A 24,184-nucleotide genomic window follows, 5' to 3' on the forward strand; every position below is an offset into this window, starting at 1 on the left:
ACCATAAAGTTATATTGAAAATAAGATAGTTATCTTAAAAAATGTTTTTCCAAGTTGTTTTCAATGGATTGAAACTAAATAAGCAAGCAAAACAATACGAACAAATAAATGAATGTAAGGATTCTTTTCCACTGTGGGTAAGTCATTTTCAGAGTTCAGCACACAAATGCAGGCCTTGTTCTACTTCACAGCAGCATCTACTGGTGAAGTCAAGAAGGTGCAAACTCTGAGTTAGATCAGATCCAAGATTTGGTTAACAATTTAGAAGTCCTTTACTGTTTTAAAACGTCTCTATTCCTTGATCCATATGTGCACTGTCTTTTTATAACTCTACATTTAATAGTTTTCTATGGGTATAAATATTCAGGTTGAATATTCTTAATAAGATTGCTTAGTAGCTTGTTTCCTAGAATATTTGATTAATAAATTCTTTCCCAACAACTTGTTTTATGGTGAACTTAAAAACCACTTCCTTTAAGAATAATTGTATCATGAATTTTTAATGGTTAAGCATTTCCCTAGAGATTATGAAACTCCACGAGTGGATATGGTTCTGCTTCCAATCTTTTTTTTTTTTTTTTTTGAAATGGAGTCTCACTCTGTCTCCCAGGCTGGAGTGGAGTGGCATGATCTCGGCTCACTGCAACCTCTGCCTCCCAGGTTCAAGTGATTCTTCTGCCTCAGCCTCCTGAGTAGCTGGGATTACAGGCGTGTGCCACCATGCCTAGCTAATTTTTGTATTTTCAGTAGAGATGGGGTTTTATCATGTTGGCCAGGCTGGTCTTGAACTCCTGACAACAAGTGATCTGCCCATCTCAGCCTCCCAAAGTGCTGGAATTACAGGCATGAGCCACAGCACCCAGCCTGCCTACAGTCTTTTAATATAGACCTGGTACATAGCAGATATTCAATTGGTGATGACAAAAACAACCAGAACGATGATGATGTTGATGATTATAGAAATCATGGTAACCATTGATGAACTATGGGCCCAGAATTGTACAAAGCATAGATATTTTATCTATTTAAGTCTCATACATCCTATGTCATATATATTATAACTGTCATATTAAATGGGGGGGACAATTTTCTATCTCCATTTTTCTGAGACTGCTTACCAAGCAGTGGTTTGAAATTTGTCTCACACAGAGAAAAAATGAGCTGAATTTATCATAATTAACTAGACAGTATTTTCCAGGTCATTGCCAGCAAGTAAAAGAGGATTTGGACTCTTGATGAGATGTTACGTTTTCTTCCCAAAGACTTTCTACTTAAGTTTCCAATCATTTGAAGTCATTCTGTGACTTGTGCCAGAGGACCATGTAAAAGGCATATTGATGATGAGGCGTATTTCTTTATTATGATCACTGATTCAGAAATGCAGAAAAAGGAACATTACTACTTTTAGATTAAATAGCAATGGTGTTCATTGCATCATGGAGTTTCAAATCAAAATTTTAAAAGGGCTTCCCTATAAACTCTCAGATAATCCATTGCAGTTGTAGAGTCTTCAATAATATTTTCAGCTTCTTGAGTGAAAGATATGCTAACTTGTGATGCACTAAGCATTGGTTGTGCTTTTATTTATCAGTACTGAAAAGGCATTACAGACCATTTTCATAAGGCAAAGAACAAGTTTTGAGACATTCTGGAGCACTGGAAAACAACTTTCTTTTCTAAAAAGGTTCTGATGTTACAAAACATCACATTTTACCCCTGATATAATTTAAGCAGAAAACAAATTCATTGCCCAAGTGATATGGTTTGGCTCTGTGTCCCCACCCAAATCTCATCTTGAATTGTACTCCCATAATTCCCACATGTTGTGGGAGGGACCCAGTGGGAGATACTTGAATCATGAGAGTGGTTTCCCCCATACTATTCTCATGGTAGTAAATAAGTCTCATGAGATTTGATGGTTTTATAAGGGGTTTCAGCTTTCACTACCTCCTCATACTCTCTTGCCACCATCATGTTAAGAAGTGCCTTTCATGTTCCGCCATGATTGTGAGGCCTCCCTAGCCACGTGGAACTGTGAGTCCAATAAACGTCTTCCTTTTGGAAATTGCCCAGTCTCAGGTACATCTTTATCAGCAGCATGAAAATGGACTAATACACAAAGTGACATCCTTATCTTAATTTTTAATTCAAGGGGAAGCATTAATATTTCCCTAATAAGTGTAATTTTAGTTTAGTTGTTCAGTATTAATAGATATCTTTTATCAGAATAAGGATGTTCCCTTTTATTGCTTGTTTGCTGAGAGATTTTTTAAATTTTACTAAAGAAGAGACTTAGATTTGTTTTATGTATTTAGGTCTTTATTCCATCTGCTATTAATTTATGCATGTTGTGATGTGGACAATTGTCTCAAAATCATTTATTGAATAGTCTGTCCTTCTCTATTGTCAGTATTCCCCTAGCATATATAGTTTCCATATATGCATGGATTTGTTTCTTGCCTCTCTGTTCTATTCCATGGGTTATTTACCTATCTTACACTAGTGCTACACTGTCTTGATTATTACGATTTTATAATATATTGATATATGGTAGGGAAATTACTGCCTCTTCCGCTCCCCCAACAACTCCCATCTTCTTCTCCTTCTGTGAAACTGTCTTGGCTATCTGTTTCACTTTATCTTGCAAATTTAAAAATCAGCTTGTCATCTCTCATGGAATCCTCTGTTGATATTTTATTGAAATTTCACTAAATTTATTGAAAATTTACATCTTTGCCACATCAAACTCTCCCATCTGTGAACATGGTATATTTCTCCATTTTCTTATTTAATTGCTTTCAATGCACTTTTATAATTTTATTCTCAAAAGCTACATTTTCCTGTAGGTATTGTATATTTTTCTACTTTAAATAATATTTTAATATTCTATTTTCAATTTATTATGACTAGTATGTAAGAAAAAAACTAGTTTCTCTAAATTGATCTCACTTCTAGCACTTTACTGAAATTTGTCTTATTTTGTGTTAAAATTGACTGGAGAGTATTTACTTTTTTTTTTTTTTTTTTTTTTTTGAGACAGGGGCTTGTTCTGTCACCCAGGCTGGAGCACAGTGGCATCATTACAGCTTGCTGCAGCCTCAACCTACTGGGCTCAAGCTATTTTCCCACTTCAGCCTCCAGAGTAGCTGAGACTACAGGTGCACACCACCAAACCCAGATAAATTCTTTGATTTTTAGTCGGGATGAGGTCTTGCTACGTTCCCCAGGCTGGTCTTGAACTCCTGAGCTCAAGCGATCCTCTCACCTTGGCCTCCCAAAGTTCTGGGATTGCAGGTGCAAGCCACCACACCTAGCCAGAATATTTAAATATTCTATTATAGAAAATTATCACATTTTTCTAGAGATAATGATTGTTTTGACTCTTCCTTTCTGATTATTATAACTTTCATTTATTTTTCTTGTCTAGGCTAGGGCTTCTAGTGCCACAGTAAATAGAAGTAGATATATTGGTATCCTCATCTCATTCCTGACTTTAAATGAATGCTTCTACTGTTTCACTATATATATATATAGTGAAATATACATACATATATTTATATATATAGTGCTCTGTCATTATATATCTATATATCTCCTCTAATCATGTAAAGAAATTTGTCCAAAATTACTGGTTTGAATTTTGTTTTCATGAACAAACAGGTCCTGAAATTTATGAGATACTTTTTACTAATCACATGATGTTTTTCCTCTTTAGTCTTTTGCAATGTGGAATTATATCGAATATTAAGCCATCCTGCATTTGTGGGAGAAACTCAACTAGGTCATTACGCATTTATAAAGTGGGTTTAACAATAGTTTTTCCCTCATAAGATATTGAGAGAGAATTACATAGGTTAAAAGGCCAGTACCTGGTATACAGTAAGCACTCAGCAAACGTTAACTATTATTTACTTTAAGCACTGCTAGAGTCCTTTTGCTAAAATTTTTATTTATGATTTATGCATCTATGTTCATAATTAAGATGGGCCTGTATTTTTATTTCTCATACTGTCCTTGTCTGGTATTGCTATCATGGTATTGATATCCTGGCTATACTAGCCCTGTAGAATAAGGTGGAGAACGTTTTTCTGTTTCAGTTATCTGGGAAAGTTTAAAAGAGATTGTAATGATCTGTTCTTTGCATATTTGTTATAATTTTCCTGTAAAACTAAATTGGTATGTTTCTTTATTTTTAATTTTTTTGTGTGTGAGTTGATTTTAAAATACTGACACAATTGTCTCATTTGGTATAGAGATATTCAAGTTTTCTATCCCCTTAACTTTTAAGTATGAATCAAGATCACATTCCAATTATACCTTTAATCCTTCCTCCAAGAAGTAATGAGAGATGACAGCACGCTGGCAGTCCTCACAGCCCTCACTCGCTCTCGGCACCTCCTCTGCCTGGGCTCCCACTTTGGCGGCACTTGAGGAGCCCTTCAGCCCACTGCGGCACTGTGGGAGACCCTTTCCGGGCTGGCCAAGGCAGCAGCCGGCTCCCTCAACTTGCAGGGAGGTGTGGAGGGAGAGGCGCGAGCGGGAACCTGGGCTGCGCGCGGCGCTTATGGGCCAGCTGGAGTTCCGGGTGGGCGTGGGCTTGGCAGGCCCTGCACTCGGAGCAGCCCGCCAGCCCTGCTGGCCCCGGGCAATGAGAGACTTAGCACCCAGGCCAGCGGCTGCGGAGGGTGTACTGGGTCCCCCAGCAGTGCAAGCCCACCGGCGGGGTGCTCGATTTCTTACCACCGGACCTTAGCTGCCTTCCCGCGGGGCAGTGCTCGGGACCTGCAGCCCGCCATGCCTGAGCCTCCCACCCTCTCCATGGGCTCCTGTGCTGCCCGAGCCTCCCCGACGAGCGCCACCCCCTGCTACACGGCACCCAGTCCCATCGACCACCCAAGGGCTGAGGAGTGCGAGCCCACGGCGCGGGACTGGCAGGCAGCTCCACCTGCAGCCCCACTGCAGGATCCACTGGGTGAAGCCAGCTGGGCTTCTGAGTCTGGTGGAGGTGTGGAGAACCTTTATGTCTAGCTCAGGGATTGTAAATACACCAATCAGCACCCTGTGTCTAGCTCAGGGTCTATGAGTGCACCAATCAATACTCTGTGTCTGTCTGCTCTGGTGGGGCCTTGGAAAACCTTTATGTCTAGCTCAAGGATTGTAAATACACCAATCGGCACTCTGTATCTAGCTCAAGGTTTGTAAACACACCAATCAGTACCCTGTGTCTAGCTCGAGGTTTATGAATGCACCAATTGACACTCTGTATCTAGCTGCTCTGGTGGGGCCTTGGAGAACCTTTATGTCAATACTCTGTATCTAACTGATCTGATGGGGACCTGGGGAACCTTTATGTCTAGCTCAGGGGTTGTAAAGGCACCAATCAGTGCCCTGTCAAAACAGACCACTGGGCTCTACCATTCAGCAGGATGTGGGTGGGGCCAGATAAGAGAATAAAAGCAGGCTGCCCCAGCCAGCAGTGGCAACCCGCTTGGGTCCCCTTCCACACTGTGGAAGCTTTGTTCTTTCGCTCTTTGCAATAAATCTTGCCACTGCTCACTCTTTGGGTCCACACTGCTTTTATGAGCTGTAACACTCACCGCGAAGGTCTGCACCTTCACTCCTGAAGCCAGCGGGACCACGAGCCCACCGGGAGGAACGAACAACTCCAGACGCGCCACCTTAAGAGCTGTAACACTCACTGCGAAGGTCTGCAGCTTCACTCCTGAGCCAGCGAGACCACGAACCCACCAGAAGGAAGAAACTCCGAACACATCTGAACATCAGAAGGAACAAACCCCGGACACGCCGCCTTTAAGAACTGTAACACTCACCGCGAGAGTCCGCGGCTTCATTCTTGAAGTCAGTGAGACCAAGAACCCACCAATTCCGGACACAGTAAGACCTTTTACAATTACCACTTACTGGGAGAATTTAGAGAATACAGAACAGACAAAATAACTCTAAACAATTTGAATAAAATAAATGTGTACTTAAACTTAATGCAAAAGTAAACATTACTTATATATAACCATTAATAATAAGAGGTAGCAAAAATTGGCTTAGAACTATTGAAATATTTGCCTTCAGGGATAAATACATAGCCCTTGGACAAAGTCTCTCAGGATTCACTCATAAGCATAAAAGAGCGTTTGGTTTGAAATCAGGCACAGGATGCAAATGGATGCATATAATACAATTGTTAAAAATATGATCAAGGAAATAATAGCAAAGAAGTCTAAGAGGCAAACACCCCTGCCACAGCACAAGAGTCTCCTGGCCCTATCTGGTCAACTTTTTAATCAGTGTTTTAAAATGTAGACGAGAGTGGCTCTGCTCATAAAATTTACGGGTGACAAGAACTTTGGAAGAGCTGCAGATACACTGAGATGAAAAACATCCAACAAGATCTTTGCATGCCAAAGCAATGGGGTGAATCTCATAAAAGAAAAGTGTAAAGAATTAAAAGTAAGTACTTGCATAAGACAAAAAGCCTGCTAAACACAGAGTATGGCAGAAATTGCTGAATATACTAAGATAATTTATATTTAAAAATTTAGAGATTTCAAATATAAGTCAAGAGAAATCAAAGATGTGATTGACAAAAAACTGAATTTGATTTTAGGTTACATTAAGGAAAATACAGTATCAGTAGAGAGGATAAATCCATTTTAGTCCTCATAAGTAAGCAAATCAGAGCACATGCAGGGGAGGGCAGCCAAGCAGAGCAGGGGTCTGGGTACATCTTGCAAATGGTTGCAGAAACAAGTCATCATCTGCTGAGTGAGCAAACTGAGAGGGAAACTATGAATGTTATGCCTGAGGAGGAAAAGAGGAAAGTGCAAAGGGAAGGAGTGGTGAGATATGAAAGTTGGAGCTAGTTTTTGAAAGTTTGTCACGTGGAAGAGGAACGAGGGTTTATTAGGCCCAAGAAAAGAGCCTTAGTCAAAAGTGGGAGGCCACAAGGGGAGAACTTCTAATTCAACAAAAGGAAGAAACATCTAGTACTCAGTTTTGTCCAGAGATAAAGTGAGTTGTCACAGGAAACAGTGAGCGAGTTCCCTGGCAATAAAGGGATTCAAATATAGGAAGGCAAGTATGATTATCCTCATCACTACCTTAGCTGATATTTATTGAAAGCTGACTATGTTTTGGCATTATATCATGTCATTGTCTCAACATCTATATGTATATATGAGGAAACAGAGGCTGGGAAAATAAAAATACAACCAGTGTATTTGGTGGTGCTAAGATTACATTGTGAAAGTAGACTTTACAGTGAAATGGTCAGGGTTTGAATCTTGCTTTTAACTTCTCTAAGCTTCAGCTTGCTCACTTACCAAATGATACACTGGACATTTGTGTTCTTTCATTCCCCACTATTCATTCACCCATTGTTGGCAACAGTCCTGGGTTTCTTTGGGGGATCTACTCTTCCTCTACTCCCAATCTATGTGGTTTTGCTGCAGCCGACTCCCATTCCCTGCTTTGAGGGTGGCTCATGACCTAAGCCTGACCAACTGAAGTACAGTATCCCCTGAAAATAATGATGGATTGGTTCAGAAATGTTCATGTGGCCTGTGTCAGATCAAAGAGAAAAAAAAAGGCTGGATGTGAACTTTCTTTTTCTTAATTGGTATTCATGATGATGTGAGCTGGAAGCTGTAGAGGCCTACACTAATCACAAAAGTAAAACCCATCCTGAGGAAGCAGAGCTGAGAATTGACTTTTGGGACACCATTGAGCCCTGAATCAACCATCTGGAAAGTCTGGTATACTCATGGACTTTGCAGGCATGTGTGCCAAGGAAGAGTTGTTGTTGCTCCTCTTTCTCCTCCTCTTACTTCTCCTTCTCTTCTTCCTCATCATCAAGTCATTTACATCTGTAGGTTTCTGTTACCTAAAATACTACTAACTGGTAAAATGGGATAATAATAGGACTTCTTTTATGAGGTTCTTGTGGGCATTGAATGATATAATCGGTATAAATGGCTTAATACAATATCTGGCATCAGAAATGCATGCAGTAAATTTTAGCCATTGTAGCTATTATTAATGTTATTGTAATTATTATCATCATCATTGAATGGATGACCATTCAATGTATTTTATAGAAGTAGAAACATGGGAAAATAAGGATTAATGTACTGTAAGGCAAAGAAGATCTAAAGAGGAGAAAAACTATAAGTAGTGAAGAAAGAAACCCCATGATCACTCCTCAGGCTGTCTGGTAGGGGATGTAAGACAAAGAATTGCAGAGCAGAAAACTTACTAATCAGAGACAGCAAGATCCGTTCTGCTTTGCAACTTAAAGTTTGATGGGCTCATGTGAGTGATAATGGAGTTTTACAGTCACATCAGTCTTAAAACTCCAAACCCTGAAATATGTAGCCCCAACCTTTTACAGGTCAAATTACCATTCATTTTATGATAATTTTCACAGTGCCAGATCAAATAAACCAAATTATTTGTTTATTTCAAATGCTTGCAGTGAATTTAGAAAGTGTACTGTGTGTTTCAAAGATTTCATTGTCATCGAAAAAGCATTTTTTAAAAACCCAAATAGATGAACTAAGTTCTTTGCAGTAATAAAGGGCTAATTCATTTTTTTTCATAAATCTGTTATTTGCAAGTCTATCATGGTTTTAAAATGTGTGGTGTGTATAAGTGTTTTAAATTCCTATAAAATTTGTTTCAAAAATGTAGCCAAGGTTTTGAAAAAAAAACATAATTGTTTTTCTGGGCTTTAAGCAAATTTAATATTACATATAAAGTGAAATTGGTGATTTAATCCTGTGGCCAAAGGAGATTGGAAATGAAAATACTGACTAGTATTATTAATGACAAGTCTTTAGAGGGAAGCACAGGTTGAGTGATAAATTTCCACTGTCAGCTGGAGTTCAGACATACCTGGCAGACCATTGGGGTGGCTGGTCAGAAGTCTTGCAATGGTACTAAGAACCCATCTTAGGAATGTCTGGTACAATGAGCTTAAGTTAGGAACAAAACTTTAGTTCTTGGAAGGCAATAGGCATTTTGAGAATTAAAGTATTAATCTGTTGGTAACCCCAACTCTTGGGTGAATAGTTGAGCCCAGGGGAAGGAAAGACAGCTTTAGATAAGACAATAATCTATTTTATTTTAGTTTTTCAACTTTTAGAGTCAAGGGTACATGTGCAGGTTTCTTACAAGGCTATACTGCATGATGCTGCGGTTTGGGGTACAATTGAACCCATCACACAGGTAGTGAGCACAGTACCCAATAAGTAGTTTTTCCATCCTTGTCCCTCTCTTTCTACTCCTCTTTCAGTCCCCCAGTGTCTATCATTCCCATCTTTATGTCTGCATGTACCCAATGATTAATTCCCACTTATAAGTGAAAACATGTGGTATCTGCATTAATTCGCTTAGGATAATGGCCTCTAGCTGCATCCATGTTGCTGCAAAGGACATGATTTTGTTCTTATTTATGGTAGCATAGTATTCCTTGGTGTGTATGTACCACATTTTCTTCATCCAATCTGCTGTTGATGGGCACCTAGGTTGACTCCATGTCTTTGATATTGTAAATAGTGTTTCAATGAAGATATGAGTCCATGTGTCTTTTTGGTAGAAGGATTTATTTTCCTTTGGTATATATACCCAGTAGTAGAATTGCTGGGTGAAATAATAGTTCTATTTTAACTTCTTGGAGAAATCACCAAACTGCTTTCCACAGTGGCTGAACTAATGGGCATTCCCACAGATAGTGTATAAGCATTCTCTTTTCTCTGCAGCGTTGCCAACATCTATTGTTTTCTGAATTTTTAATAATAGACATTCTGACTGGTGTGAGATGGTATCTCATTGTGATTTTGATTTGCATTTCTCTGATGATTAGTGATGTGGAGCATGTTTTTATATATTTGTTGGCTGCTTTTATGTCTTCTTTTGAGAAGTGTCTGTTCATGTCCTTTGCCCCCTTTTTTTTTCTTTAAGTTCAGGGGTACATAGCCAGTTTTTTTATATAGGTAAACTTGTGTCATGGGGGTTTGTTGTACAGATTATTTTGTTACCCAGGTATTAAGCCCAGTACCCATTAGTTACTTTTCTTGATCCTCTCCCTTTTCCCACCCTTCACCCTCCAATAGGCCCCAGTATCTTTTGTTCCTCTCTATGTGTCCAGGTATTGTCATAATTTAGCTCCCACTTATAAGTGACAACATGTGGTATTTGGTTCCCTGTTCCTGTGTTAGCTTGCTAAGGATAATAGTCTCTGGCTCCATCCAAGTTCCTGCAAAGGACATGATCTTGTTCTTTTTTATGGCTGCATAGTTTTCCATGGTGTATAGGTATCACATTTTCTTTAGCCAGTCTATGATTGATGGGCATTTAGGTTGATTTCATGTCTTTGCTAACATGAATAGTGCTGCAATGAACATGTGTGCATGTGTCTTTATGATGGAACAATTTATATTTCTTTGGGTATATACCCAGTAATGGGATTGCCGAGTTGAATGGTAGTTCTGTTTTTAGGTTTTTGAGGACCAACTACCACGAACAGTGTATAAGCATTCCTTTTTCTCCACAACCTTGCCAAAATCTGTTATTTTTTAATAACACACTAGTGTGAGATGGTATCTCATTGTGGTTTTGATTTGCATTTCTCTAATGAACAGTAATGTTGAGTTTTTTTCATGATTGTTGGCTGCATGTATGTCTTCTTTTGAAAAGTGTCTTTTCATGTCCTTTGCCCGCTTTGTAATTTTTTTCTTGTAAATTTCTTTAAGTTTCTTATAGATGTTGGATATTAGACCTTTGTCAGATGCATACATTGCAAATATTTCCTTTCATCCTCTAGATTGTTTGTTCATTCTGTTGATAGTTTCTTTTGCTGTGCAGAAGCTCTTCAGTTTAATTAGATCATATTTGTCAATTTTTGCTTTGGTTGCAGTTGCCTTTGTTGCAATTGCTTTTGGTATCTTCTTCATGAAATTTTTGCACATTCCTATGTCCAGAATGGTGTTGACTAGGTTGTCTTCCAGCGTTTTTATAGTTTTGGGTTTTACATTTAAGTATTTAATCCATCTTAAGTTAATTTTTGTATGTGGTATAAGGAAGGGGTCCAGTTTTAATCTTCTGCATATGACTAGGCAGTTATTCCAGCACCATTTATTGAATAGGTAGTCTTTGGCCCATTGCTTGCTTTTGTCAGCTTTTTCAGAGATTAGATAGTTGTAGGTGTGTAGCCTTATTTCTGGGTTCTCTATTCTGTTCTATTGGTCTATGTGTGTGTTTTTGTACCCGTACCATGCTGTTTTGCTTACTGTATCCCTATTTGAAGTCAGTTTGAAGTCAGATAGTGTGATGCATCCAGGTTTGTTCTTTTTGCTTAGGATTGCCTTGGCTATTCAGGCTCTTTTTTGGTTCCACATGAGTTTTAAAATATTTTTTTCTAGTTCTGTGATGAATGTCATTAGCAGTTTAATAGGAATAATACTGAATCTATAAATTGCTTAGGGCAGCATGGCCATTTTAATGATATTGTTTCTTCCTATCCATGAGTCTAGAATATTTTTCCATTTGTTTGTGTCATCTCTGACTTCTTTGAGGAGTGTTTTGTAGTTCTCTTTATAGAGATTTTTCAACTCCCTGGTTAGCTGGATTTCTAGGTATTTTATTTGTGTGTGTGTGTGGCACTTGCAAATGGGATTGCATTTCTGATTTGGCTCTCAGCTTGACTACCGGTGGTGTATGGGAGTGCTAGTAACTTTTGTACATTGATTTTTGTATCCTGAGACTTTGCTGAAGTTGTTTATCAGCTTAAGGAGCTTTTGGGCTGAGACTATGGCATTTTCTAGATATAGGATCATATCATCTACAAACAGGGATAGTTTGACTTCCTCTCTTCCTATTTGGGTGTGCTATATTTCTTTCTCTTTCATGATTGCTCTGGCCAGGATTTCCAATACTATGTTGAACAGGAGTGGTGAGAGAGGGCGTCCTTGTCTTGTGCCAGTTTTCAGTGGTAATGTTTCCAGCTTTTGCCCATTCAGTATGATGTTGGCTGTGGATTTGCCATCGATGGCTCTTACTATTTTGAGGTATCCTTCTTCAATACCTAGATTATTGGGAATTTTTAACATGAAGAGGTGTTGAATTTTATCAGAAGCCTTATCTGCATCTATTGGATTTGTCTTTAGTTCTGTTTATGTGATGAATCACATTTATTGATTTGCATATGTTCAACCAACCTTGCATCCCAGGGATAAAGCCTACTTGATCATGATCGATAAGCTTTTTGATGTACTGCTGGATTTGTTTTGCCAGTATTTTGTTGAGAATTTTTGCATCAATATTCAAGGATATTGCCTTGAAGTTTTCTTTTTATGTTGTGTCTCTGCAAGATTTTTGTATCAGGATGATGGTGGCCTTATAGAATTAGTTAGGGAGGAGCCTCTCCTCCTCAATTTTTTGGAATAGTTTCAGCAGGAATGGTACCAGCTCTTCTTTGTACATCTGGTAGAATTCAGCTGTGAATCTGTCTGGTCCCGAGCTTATTGTGATTGGTAGACTATTTATTACTGATTCAATTTCAGAGCTCATTACTGGTCTGTTCAGGGATTCAATTTCTTACTGGTTAGGTCTTAAGGGTGTATGTGCCCAGGAATTTATTAATTTCTCCTAGATTTTCTAGTTTATGTGTATAGAGGTGTTCATAATATCTTCTGATGGTTGTTTGTATTTCTGCGGGGTCAATAGTAATATCACCTTGTTGTTTCTGGTTGTGTTTATTTGGAGCTTCTCTATTACCTTATTAGTCTAGCTAGCTCCTGGATTCGTTGATCTTTTAAATTTATTTGTGTCTTAATCTCCTTCAGCTCAGCTCTGATTTTGGTTATTTCTTGCCTTCTGCTAGCTTTGGAGTTGGTTTCCTCTTCGTTCTCTAGTTCTTTTAGTTATGCTGTTAGGTTGTTAAATTGAGATCTTTCTAACTTTTTGATTTGCGCTTTTTAATGGGGTTATTTGTTTCTTGCTTGTTGAATTGCTTAAGTTCCTTATAGGTTCTGGATATTAGACCTTTTTCAGATGCGTAGTTTGCAAAAATTTTCTCCCATTCTGTAGGTTGTCTGTTTACTCTGTTGATAATTTCTTCCGCTGTCTAGAAGCTCTCTAGTTCAATTAGGTCCCACTTGTCAGTTTGTTTTTGTCATAATTGCTTTTAAGGACTTAGCCATAAATTTATTGCCAAGGCTATTGTCAAGAGGGTATTTCCTAGGTTTTCCTTGAGGACTTTTATAGTTTGAGGTCTTGCATTTAAGTCTTTAATCCATTTCGAGTTAATTTTTGTATATGGTGATAGTTGTCCAGTTTTATTCCTCTGCATATAGATAGCCAGTTATCCTAGCACCATTTGTTGAATAGGCAGTCCTTCCCCCATTGATTATTTTTGTTGAATTTGTCAAAGATCAGATGGTTCTAGGTGTGCAGCTTTATTTCTGGGCTCTCTATTCTGTTCTACTGAAAAACCATCTATTTTACTGCAAACATGGCAACTCAGTTTGGCACTGCTCTGGGGCCTCTCTACCAAGGTGTAACACTGAGGAGAAAGGCTAGTGTTCTTTCCTATCCTGCCACAGGCTGCCACACTGAATTACTGGGCTAAGGACTTGGTAGTTCCTAAAGCTTCAAGTGGCTCAGCACAAAGACTGCTGTCACTGGCAGGGCAGCACAGAGTTCCCAGGAGTGGAGTCCATTCCTGGGATCTGCATGGCAGTGGCCTCAGGGCCTGCTGGGCTCACGTGGTGGAAGAGGACAGCACCCCACCATGCTACGCCAGGAAGCATGGCCAGAATAGCAGTATGGGCTTGGGGATTGGTCTGGATACCTTGGGAAGAGAGCACACATAGGACACCCTTGGGGAACCTAAGAATTGTTTGGACTGTGAGCACTTTACAGAGGGTTGACGATCAACCTTATCATGTGGTGGGTTATGGCAGTAAACTGTGGGCTGAGATACTCATGGGCCTCGTGCATCTTTATTAATGAGAACTGGGGACATTTGGATGCACATCAATTAATATCATATATTGTTCTCTGACTCCAAATTCAAAAACATGTTTTTTGATTGATCTGAAACCAAAGAAAATAGAAGAAGACAAGGAGAATATTTTGCATGAACTAATTTAGCTGCTCATTCATTCAAAGGTTGTTAACAATTAACAGAGGTGTACTACTTGGCTTTTTATGCTAGTATTTATGCTTGTTATCATTCCCAAATCACGTTCACATTTAAGAAGTCATTACACATTTTCTGATGTATTTTATCTAACAAAAGACATTTCTTGCTTTTGGAACCAAATGAAGACAGGTTTTTCATATCCCACTGAGTGATATGTTCCACTCAGTACACAGAAATAAGATCTCCACAGTTGGTAGTTGAACAGGTGACCAGAAGCATGGAAATGCAGTTCTTCAAACTGAGAAACACAGATTTGGAAGAAAGCTTACAATTCTTTCAATGAGTCTAAGTAATTCATCTGCCTTGGGAAGGGACACAGACAGCCAGATTAAGTAACCTTTTGCATGCTCACAAGTCAACTAGCAGCAAAACAGAGAAATTAATTTGCTTCTAATACTCTAGGTCTTGCTTCCCACAAACCATAAATGCTTCATGAAAATACTTTTAAATGTCTCCTAAAACATGTCCCCAAGTTCAACTTTCGCATCATACCTTGGAATATGCTCTTTACTATAACTTCCGTGTGATCAGCCAGGAGATCTGCCTTGGTAATTGCCGCCAGAGACAGGTAGTTAGACATATTCCTGCACAGTTCCTTGTTGCCTCTGTGGAGGAATTTCACTGCAATGGGAATGGCTAATGCCATCACTGGAGGTCGGTTGTAATTCTGAGGAAATATAAGAAAGCCACAAATAATAAGTGACTCATTATTCATTTATTCATTCATTCACTCATTCAAAAAATATTTATTGGATTAAGCTCCTAGAGTACAGCTGTGAAAACACAGGCCTTGCCCTGTTTATATTGTATTTGGGAATTCTGGGAACTCTTGGTTTTGTTTGAGAGACCTAAAGACAAACAGGCAGTTAACAGCATAAACTGATGACAGCCGAGATGGGCAAAAGACAGGGTGCTAAGAGAGCAGAGAAGGAGCACTCAATCCAGTCTTGGGGAATGTCAAGAAAGACTTCCTGGAGGAGGTAATGTCTTAGTTGGGACCTCAGGGATGAATAAGAGATGGCTGGGTGCTGGCAAGGCAGGGAGTAGACAGAAAGAAGGAAGAGTAGGTGTGCAGAGACTGAGGTGAGGGAGTACCTGATGGCACTGGGGAGTTGTAAATAGCTCAGTATGGCTGAAGTGTGGTACGTGTGAGGAAACTGCAGTGGGAGGTGAGGGGAGAGACGGGGCAGGTAAACAGGGGCATGATTATGAAAGGTCCGGCATACGAGGCTAAGAAGTTTGGAATTGATCTTTAGGGTAATCGGGGGCCGCTGACAACAGGAATCACTTGTCAGATTTACGCTTGAGAAAAAAACCTAAGGAATGTTGAACAAGTCGCTTTTTGACTATATCTATCTTAAAAATTAAAGTTTCAGCTAATTAGATTCAGAGGAAAAAAATAAATGAATGTAAGATTAAAACCTAAAGGTATTCTAGATCCTAAATTAATTCTCTTCTTGATTTACTTTGTGACTGAATATAAATATCCTTACATATAAAGTAGTCCTATTAGCATTTAGTTACCAAATTAGGGAATAATATTTAGAAAATACAAATTGTTTTCTTTTTTTTTCTACCACATAATGCTTTGGTCAACAAATTCTTTTCTTAAAAATGAATGGTACATATTCACTACCCCTGGCCATCAACCCCACCTCTCAGACTAACTGTAGAAAAAAAAACTGTGTGGTGCACAGCGTGTTTGGGAGAAATAGCCCTGGACTCCTACTCTTGCATTATTTCATGACAGTTCTGTGTTGCTTGTCCCACTGTTACATTTAGATCTTTGTTTTGTAGCTGAGCTTGTATCCTGATTAATACAATGAAAAGCCAGGACCACTTACATTCTTTAACTTTCCCTGTGGCTTAAAGAGAAAATTATATTCTTAGAATGAAATGTAGAATTCCACCTTTATACATAAAATCTTACAATAAGGACAAAAGAAAAGACATGAGATAAAAATTTGTCATTGATACATACAATTCCTGAGCAATAGAAATGGGGCAATTGGGTCAATTAGATATTTACATGGGGGAAAAACATATCCCCACCCCTATATCTGCCATAACTAAAATCAATTTCAGATAGATTGCAGATCTAAAGGTAAAAAATAAAACAAGACAGAGAAGAAAACCCAGGAGAACATCTCGATGGCCTCAGAGTAGGCAAAGACCTCCTTAAACCTAACTCAAAAATAATTAACAATAAAAAAACATAAAGTAGATAAAATAAAAACTTCTAGTCATCAAGAGATATCATTTAAAAAGTGAAAAGATAATCCAAAGAGTGAAAGAAGATATCTATAATATGTTCTGGGTACTAGTAAACCTTTGGATAAATGTATTTTATATATAATATATATAATATATTATAAATATAAAAGTATTATTTTTATATCTATACATATATACATTATATATACACACTCTTCCAATCCATAAGAGAAAGAAGACAGGAAATCAAATGGAAAAATAGACAGAGGACTTAAACAGACACTTTACAAAATAAAGCTCCAAAACATGAAAATATGCTCAATTTCATTAATTTTTAATTTGGTCTAGGTTCTGATTACAGGGTTGTATTTGGAGAGAATTCATCAAGATATGATATGACCTCTTTTCTGAAAAAGAAGCACAGTTATATAATTTCAGATTTTAGCTATTCTTTTAAATAGATTCAAAAGTTAGTATGAATACAGGATTGCATGTTTTATGCATGCATTTCATAAACAACCCTTGTCTTAGGGTTCTACGAAGGACAATGACACACAGTGGTGCAGTCAATGCAGCCAAGAGTATAATAATGGTGGTGACAGTGTCAGGAAGATGACTTGTCTGTTCACATTGAGTATGGGAATCAGGTAAAATAAATATTATGGGATATGTGAGGCACTCAAATGTATGTTCCTTAAAGAGCTAATGAGTTTTGGGAGTGATAATATTCATATCTTGATATCCAGTCCATAAATCTCTCCTGAAGTCACAGAAAATATCATTCTATGATTTTTCTCTGATCTCCATATCATCAGCCTTTTACACTCCTGCCCAATTTACATTTATCCTTCTTCTGGAGACTCTACCCTAATACCGCTCTGTGGAACTGTCCAGGTGCTTCTAATGAAGGCATCTCTACCTTTGGTCTTAAAGGTGATCAAGTGACTCAGGCACTGACCAATGAGAGAATCACATTTCCCTGGTTCAAGGATGGACAAGTTACCAAATTATAGTTAAGGAGCCGTGAAATGGCTCTGTGAAAGAGATTCTCTCTCCTGCTGTATTTAAAGTATTGAGAAGGGAGGATCAAAAGTAGTTGCTGTCATCTTGTGACCTCAGTAGGAGAGAAACTGTATGAGACTCAAGGAAACATGGTTCTATCTGAGAGACCAGATCCTGGTAATATCATTTGAGCCCAATGCCTTAGGCTGTGCCTGAGGCCAGTTATATTCCTAAAGATTTCTAAATGAGCCAATTAAATCTCTTGCACTTAAGCATCTCTGCCTCCCCAATCACTAGAAACAAAAACAGAACTGATAAATCTTTAATCCATTCCTGCAGTTCCATCTATTTTCCAGACTCAGGGGTCAATCTGACCACTGGGCAGAGAAAATAGGTATTTTATAACCTAACCTGATATCCCACTATTAAGTCAGTCGTGTTGAAAGCTCTGATGTTATTCTTTGGCAATAAATCATGCATCTATATAGCAGTTCCTCTCAGTAGGTCTCTGGCCTATCCATCCTAGAGTTCTTAACATCACAGAAGTATCAGAACCATAGCCCATAGCCAGTATCCTCTGATGACTTCCCTGAATGCCTTTGTCTAGATTCTCTCCCCTCCCAGTGAATTTAATTGGGCCTGATCTGACTGGGTCATTACTGATACGATGAGCTTTGAGACCTCTCTGAGAGGCTGGCTGCTCCCTTCCCCAGGGGTTAGTCCTTAGCTTTAGAAGTCAGGGCATGTGCTTGGTTGGAACACACAAAATTGTTTGGATCCACTAAGGCTAACTCACGCCAAAGGATTTCCAAAAGGCTGGTACATAACCAGGCATGCCAGTGCACTCAACCCCAGTGAGAGGCTTTCATAGGTCAGACCTAGGGTATCCCTTTCACATTTTCAGGATACCTAGGAGACAGATTAGAAACTAGAATGTCTGCTCATGGGCACAAAATCAGATCAGAGCAGAGAGAGATCGTGAGGGATATTTCATGTAGACCATGGTGAAACCTGATTAAAAGAACACTCCTGCCCTATAACTGAATCCCTTTCTCTGCTCATTGGAAGTTTCCATTCATCAGATTCAGTACTTTTCCTAGTGGTGCTGGACAAACATGCCAAAATAATGACACAACATTGAGTATCCTCTTTTTGTTAACATACTGATCAAACATGTGGTGTTTAGAAAAGCTAATTGATTTGGTCATTGTTCTCAGTTATAATCATATCCTGTCCCTGCTCCCATGACTTACACTCAGAAAAGTTACTTATTAGAGCATTGGGTATTCCCCAAACATCTCAGTCTCACCTATGCAATTTATTGGGCTGCATTTTCTTGGGTTCGAGGGTCCCATGGACCTAACAGGTACCAAACAACATCCAGTGGCTGAGCTTCACTTTCGAGGGCAGCGAAAGGAGTTGACAGTGGAGGAGATCTCAAGCCCATGAAACTATTTCATCTCTAGAATTATTTGGGTCACAGAAATGCTGATGGCATGCATGCAGAGAAACCCCTATGATTACATTTCTACAAACAAAGGACTTTAACAGCAGCTGATAATGCCGGAGCCTATGACAGACCTTGCTTCTCAGTGCAGATGTGAGCATGTTGGATGAATATCATCTTACAGTTTGGTGCTGAGGGAACGAATTCAGTGAAGTGCAGCATAGAAATAGACTTTCTCGTGGGGACAATTTAGCTGTAGAGGTTAAACAAGAGAGCTTTGTTCTATGGATGCCAAGAATTATATTTCTAAACTAGATTAGCACCAATTTGAACTTTTGGTGGAAATTGTCTTTTTGAAAATGCACTTTGGGAATGTTTCCCAGGGTTTTAAAATTGAAAAGAATAAAGCTAAGTAGGAAAGATATCTATCTGAGGTAATAGCAACTAAAAAGCTCTTTGGCTCTTAGGCCTTGAATTCAAGTAAGAACCATAAAAACTGATTAAGCTCAAGAAATATTAAACCTCATTTATTAAAATAGGGTTCCTTGATTATTCATTCAGTATTATCAATCACAGCTAAACCAATTTTGGATTTACATATAAAATGGTTCATTCTTCCCAGCATAGCTATATGTAAAATCTAATTGGCACACAAGCCTAAGTTTTCCCAGTGTATTTTCTGACAGGTAATAGGGAGCAGGTCTCAGGAACCTGGGAGTGTACATCCCAGTCTCCTCCCATTTCATGCCACTATCTGAGCATTAGGTACTGAAGCCTACTCTGGAGAGAAATGTAGCTGCTATGAAAGCCAGAGGGCAGCCATGTCTCCTGAGCCCCTTCACTCAACCATTCAACAAATATTATTTGAGCACCTACTGTATGCCAGACACTATTCTATGTGCTGGGATTACTTCAGTGAATAAAAGAGCTTATAATTTGGGGAAAGGAGAGACAGGATATTTAAAAAGTGGCTATAACACATAATTAAATCAATAGCTTGTTAGAAAGCATCCAGTGTTATTTTAGTCTCCTGCAGATAATGATAATGATGATGATACCAACTTCCTATGTTCTAAATATTTTGTCTATTATTTAAAGTCTTAATTTAATTTTCACAGCAAACTCATGAGGGAGCTCCTTTTAATATCTGCATTTTACATATGAGACAATTAAGGCCCAGAAAGATTAATTTTCCCAAGACCACACTACAGGTACAGAGCAGAGTTGGGATTGCCTACTGAATAAACTGCTAGATTGGCATAACCAGTCCCGTCTCTAAGAGTTGTGAAGGAAATGCTCTCCACTGGCCGAGGCACTTCACATGCGACACCAGTAAGGGCAGAGTTTAAACCTTCATATTACATTGACTGGGGAAGAAGAACTGAGAAGACTGCGGCATCAAGGAGAAGGAACAGCGGGTCCTTCTATAAAGAGGGAAAAGTAGACACTTTCTGATTTTCCAGCAGCAGATCTGGAGATTATTCTATTACCCCTCTTACCCTGCAGGCAGCCTGCTTTGGTTATTTCCCTCTTCATGCAGTCATCAACAGTGGTAGCAGAGATGGGGGGAAGATGAAATGTGGAGCTGATGAAATACATGGCAATGGCTCTGCTAAGTGATTTGTCTGGGAAAGAGGCTGTGACTGCAGTAGAGTGAGGATAAAGCCAGGCATTGGCTGCCAGGCTTCATGATGGCTGACCTGTCAATTCTCTAGAATTTCATTCTAGAACAGCAGCTATGTCAATAATTATAATGTCCTTGAAGTACATTTTAATTTTAATCAAGTTTTCCAAGTTTGTTTTTATCCTAGAATGTAATACACATTGTATGGGTATATTCTTTTTCAGGATTTTTCTAGGAGCAAAAAAAAAGGGGGGTGGGGATGGCCAACTCCATATAGATATCTGGTCAGAGGGTTAGAGGAAGCTGTTAACTCTAGGTAAGCTGTACTTTGAATTAGGTACTTCCATATAGTGGCTAGAGCACAGATAGAGATTGCTTTTGTAATAAAAGTTCCTCTTCATGTGCACCTACCACCACCAATTAGAAGTACTAAACTCCAGTAGTTTGATGTCTTGAATGGAATGAGCTGGATGCTCATTTTCATTGCCCTGCAAGAGTGGATTAATTTGCTAGCTACAAACCACTATTTCTATTAAGTACTTACTATGTAGCAATTATACTATGTAAACACTGTATATGCAATATCATTTTTAACCTTCATAACAGTCCTAAGCAGGAGGTATTGTTATTCCCAATTTTAGAGATGGCAGAACAGAGATTTAGAGAGAGAAAATACTTTGCCAATCTCTCATCTTAATAAGACCAAGATCCAAATGACACAGAAGCCTTCAAGCTCTAAAGCTCTTTGCTATTCTACTCTTAGAGTCTCCTCAGGGAGTCAAAATTTCAGACTGGGAGATGACATGGAAGGTGACCTGATTCAATTCTCTATTTTATACATAAGTTGAAAGACTTGTCTAACGACACAGGATGTGTAGAAACATATGGCCCAAGGCCAAAAAACAAATTCACAAGTGCATGTCCCATATATGTACTGATTTTGTATTGAATTTCCTCAATACCAAGTCAGTAGAAGGTGAGTTCTGGAATTTTAAAAGTTATTTTAAGGTAAATGTGGCAAGTTCACAAATTTAGGGACCAAGAAAGGAAGTATAATTACCAACTAAAAGAGGAAAAGGAATGGTCACCTGAAGTAGGTTTGAGTGTAGGCCGACAAGAGGAAATCTGGGGGACAAAAAGAAAAGTGTGTGTGTGTGTGTGTGTGTACACTTAGCTTAAAATGACAGTGAAGTGGCCAGAAAAAAGAAATCAAATGAAATGGCCAAGGGTTCGGGAAGAAGAAATGACTGGGCCTCTGCCTGATCAGACTAGTAAGACCCTGGGTTGCTTATCTAGGGAGATGGGATGGGTGGAAAGGGAATCACTCATTTCTTGTTGTTTGTTTTCCTTCCATTTTGTGTAAAGCTAAAAATGCTGAGTGTCTAACTTTTGAAAGTTGGTCTATTGTTTCATTTTACTGAAAAAAAAAAAAAGAAGAAAATGAGTCATTTGGATTTCTACACGTTCCCCACAGGATCCTAAATTACAAGTAATACCAAAATCATCCTTTCAATGTTTACTGCAAGCCAAAAACTTCCCTTTAAAATCTGATGAGAGCTAAATATAAATGCTATGACCACAGCTTTGCCTTTAGTTCCTGGCGCTGCATTTCTGGGACCTCCAGGGGTGGCCAGGACAAGATGCTGAACTTTGCTGAAAGCAAGTTTGCCTTTAGGCCTTCATGCTTTCCATTTTAGTGGCTTCTGCCTCCTTCTGAGGGCCTACAATGGACACCCCATCCCTACACCAGCCCTACATGCTAGACTTACTCACTTCTCTGCCTGACTTGTCCCTCTTAACCAAGGAGCCTACTAGCCTTCAGTCCTTTTCTCTTTCGCTTCCCAAAATATCAGCCCTTGAACTCAGAACCCTGCTCTCAACAATCTTACAAACTCATTTCCAGTAAGTCTTGATCATCAGTGAGTTGAGCATTTCCATTTCTCAAAAACATTTAATTCCTTACACCATACCCATCCCTTTTAAGTAGGAGACACAATGCTTTACTCAGAATAAAACATCCCATCTAACACAAATGTTAGAATTATGGGCATTTGGGAAAGGTAGCATGCTTATAATTCTCTGATCTTGGTCTTATTTCACAAATCTGTACTTTTGCACAAGGTGTTTTCCTGTGTAGACTGTCTTCTCACTCTACTTAGCCTATCTAGTGAAATTCCTGCTTACTGCTCATAAACCTTCCAAACACGATCTCCACCCAGAAAACTTTATCTGATTACTCTAAAACTGTGTTAACACAGGAGCCACTGACCATGGGATGCTCTTGAGTATCTGAAGTGTGACTAGTCCATTTAGTGATGCAATAAAATGCACATCAAATATGTAAGAATTGTGTAAAAAAAAGGTGAATCACAAGGTCAGGAGTTCAAGGCCAGTCTGGCCAATATGGTGAAATCCCTTCTCTACTAAAAATATACAAAAATTAGCCAGGTGCGGTGGCAGACACCTATAGTCTCAGCTACTCAGGAGGCTGAGGCAGGAGAATCGCTTGAACCCGGGAGGCAGAGGTTGCAGTGAGCTGAGATCGTGCCACTGCACTCCAGCCTGGGCGACAGAGCGAGACTCCATCTCAAAAATAATAATAATAATAATAAAATAAATAAATAAATTTTAAAAATTGCTATATTGATTGCATGTTGAAATGATACTATTTTGGATATAATGGGTTGAGGAAATATATTATCAAAATCAATTTCATCTTTCTTTTTACTTAAGTGGCTACTAGAATTTTTTCCTTTTTAATTTTTTTAATTGAGATAAAACATACATATATAATTTACCATCTTTACAATTTTTAAGTGTATAGTTCAGTGGTAATAAATATATTTGTATTCTTTTTCTCCCACTTCACCACTGTTCCCCCACTCACCCTGGGACGAGAACATTTAAAATTACATATTTGACTTCCGTTTGTGGCTTGCATTAGATTTCTATTGGATAGTGCTGCCCTAAAGACCAGTGGTTTTGAACCTGCAGGGGGAGTGGGATAGGATGGTTAAATTGTCTGAATGTCTGTTAAGGTGCACATTGGAGTGAAATAATCTATGTTTCTGATATATATCGGTAATATACCAGGATAACCAATGAGGAGCAAATGCATTGGGTCTTTGGTGCTCCATCAAACACTATTCATCTTTTGTTAATTTTGCTGCAATCCTCATTTTCTTCCCACCTACCCTTAACCCTGGGGATGAAGGAGACACAGTGTGGTGGTGCATGAAGAGTCTTTTGTTCAGTTGATCAATTGCTAGACTGAGCAGACAAGGTAAAATATGATCCAGTTAATCATAAACAACAGTGGGAAAAAAAGGAAGAAGAATAAAGGACGCTCATATCAGCTGCGACATGCACTGCTAAGCATTTTAACATAACCAGAATTTCCTGACCTGTGCTCAGTGGAACACAGGTTCTGAGGGATGTTCATAGTGTTGTGTTGGGAGTGGGGAGGAGAAAGAAGGTTTCATGGTGAAATCAGACTGGAAAATGCTGGCCTAAACAAGGTTAACCAGCTTTCTTTATTGCGGTACTTTACAAAACCTTTAGTATGCCATGAAACATTGTGATCGCTCAAAAGGGAAAAAAGAATTGTTTCCCAACTTATTTGATCATAAAATTTTTTTTTGAGAAACACCTATCAACATCTCTGGTTGGTAAATTTGTC

At 38.8% G+C, this 24,184-nt stretch overlaps 1 protein-coding gene across 2 annotated transcripts in view; it reads right to left on the minus strand.

Annotated features, from left to right (window-relative positions):
- Positions 1-24,184, minus strand: part of VEPH1 (ventricular zone expressed PH domain containing 1) — a 255,018-nt gene that overhangs the window by 193,738 nt on the left and 37,096 nt on the right. For both annotated transcript variants that reach the window (XM_063620307.1, XM_063620306.1), the window contains exon 4: positions 14,711-14,885. In XM_063620307.1, the coding sequence (XP_063476377.1) occupies positions 14,711-14,885 (175 nt within the window). The remainder of the gene's footprint in view (positions 1-14,710; positions 14,886-24,184) is intronic.

The sequence above is a fragment of the Symphalangus syndactylus genome, chromosome 17, assembly GCF_028878055.3.
Source record: "Symphalangus syndactylus isolate Jambi chromosome 17, NHGRI_mSymSyn1-v2.1_pri, whole genome shotgun sequence".
In the NCBI taxonomy this organism is placed as follows: domain Eukaryota; kingdom Metazoa; phylum Chordata; class Mammalia; order Primates; family Hylobatidae; genus Symphalangus; species Symphalangus syndactylus.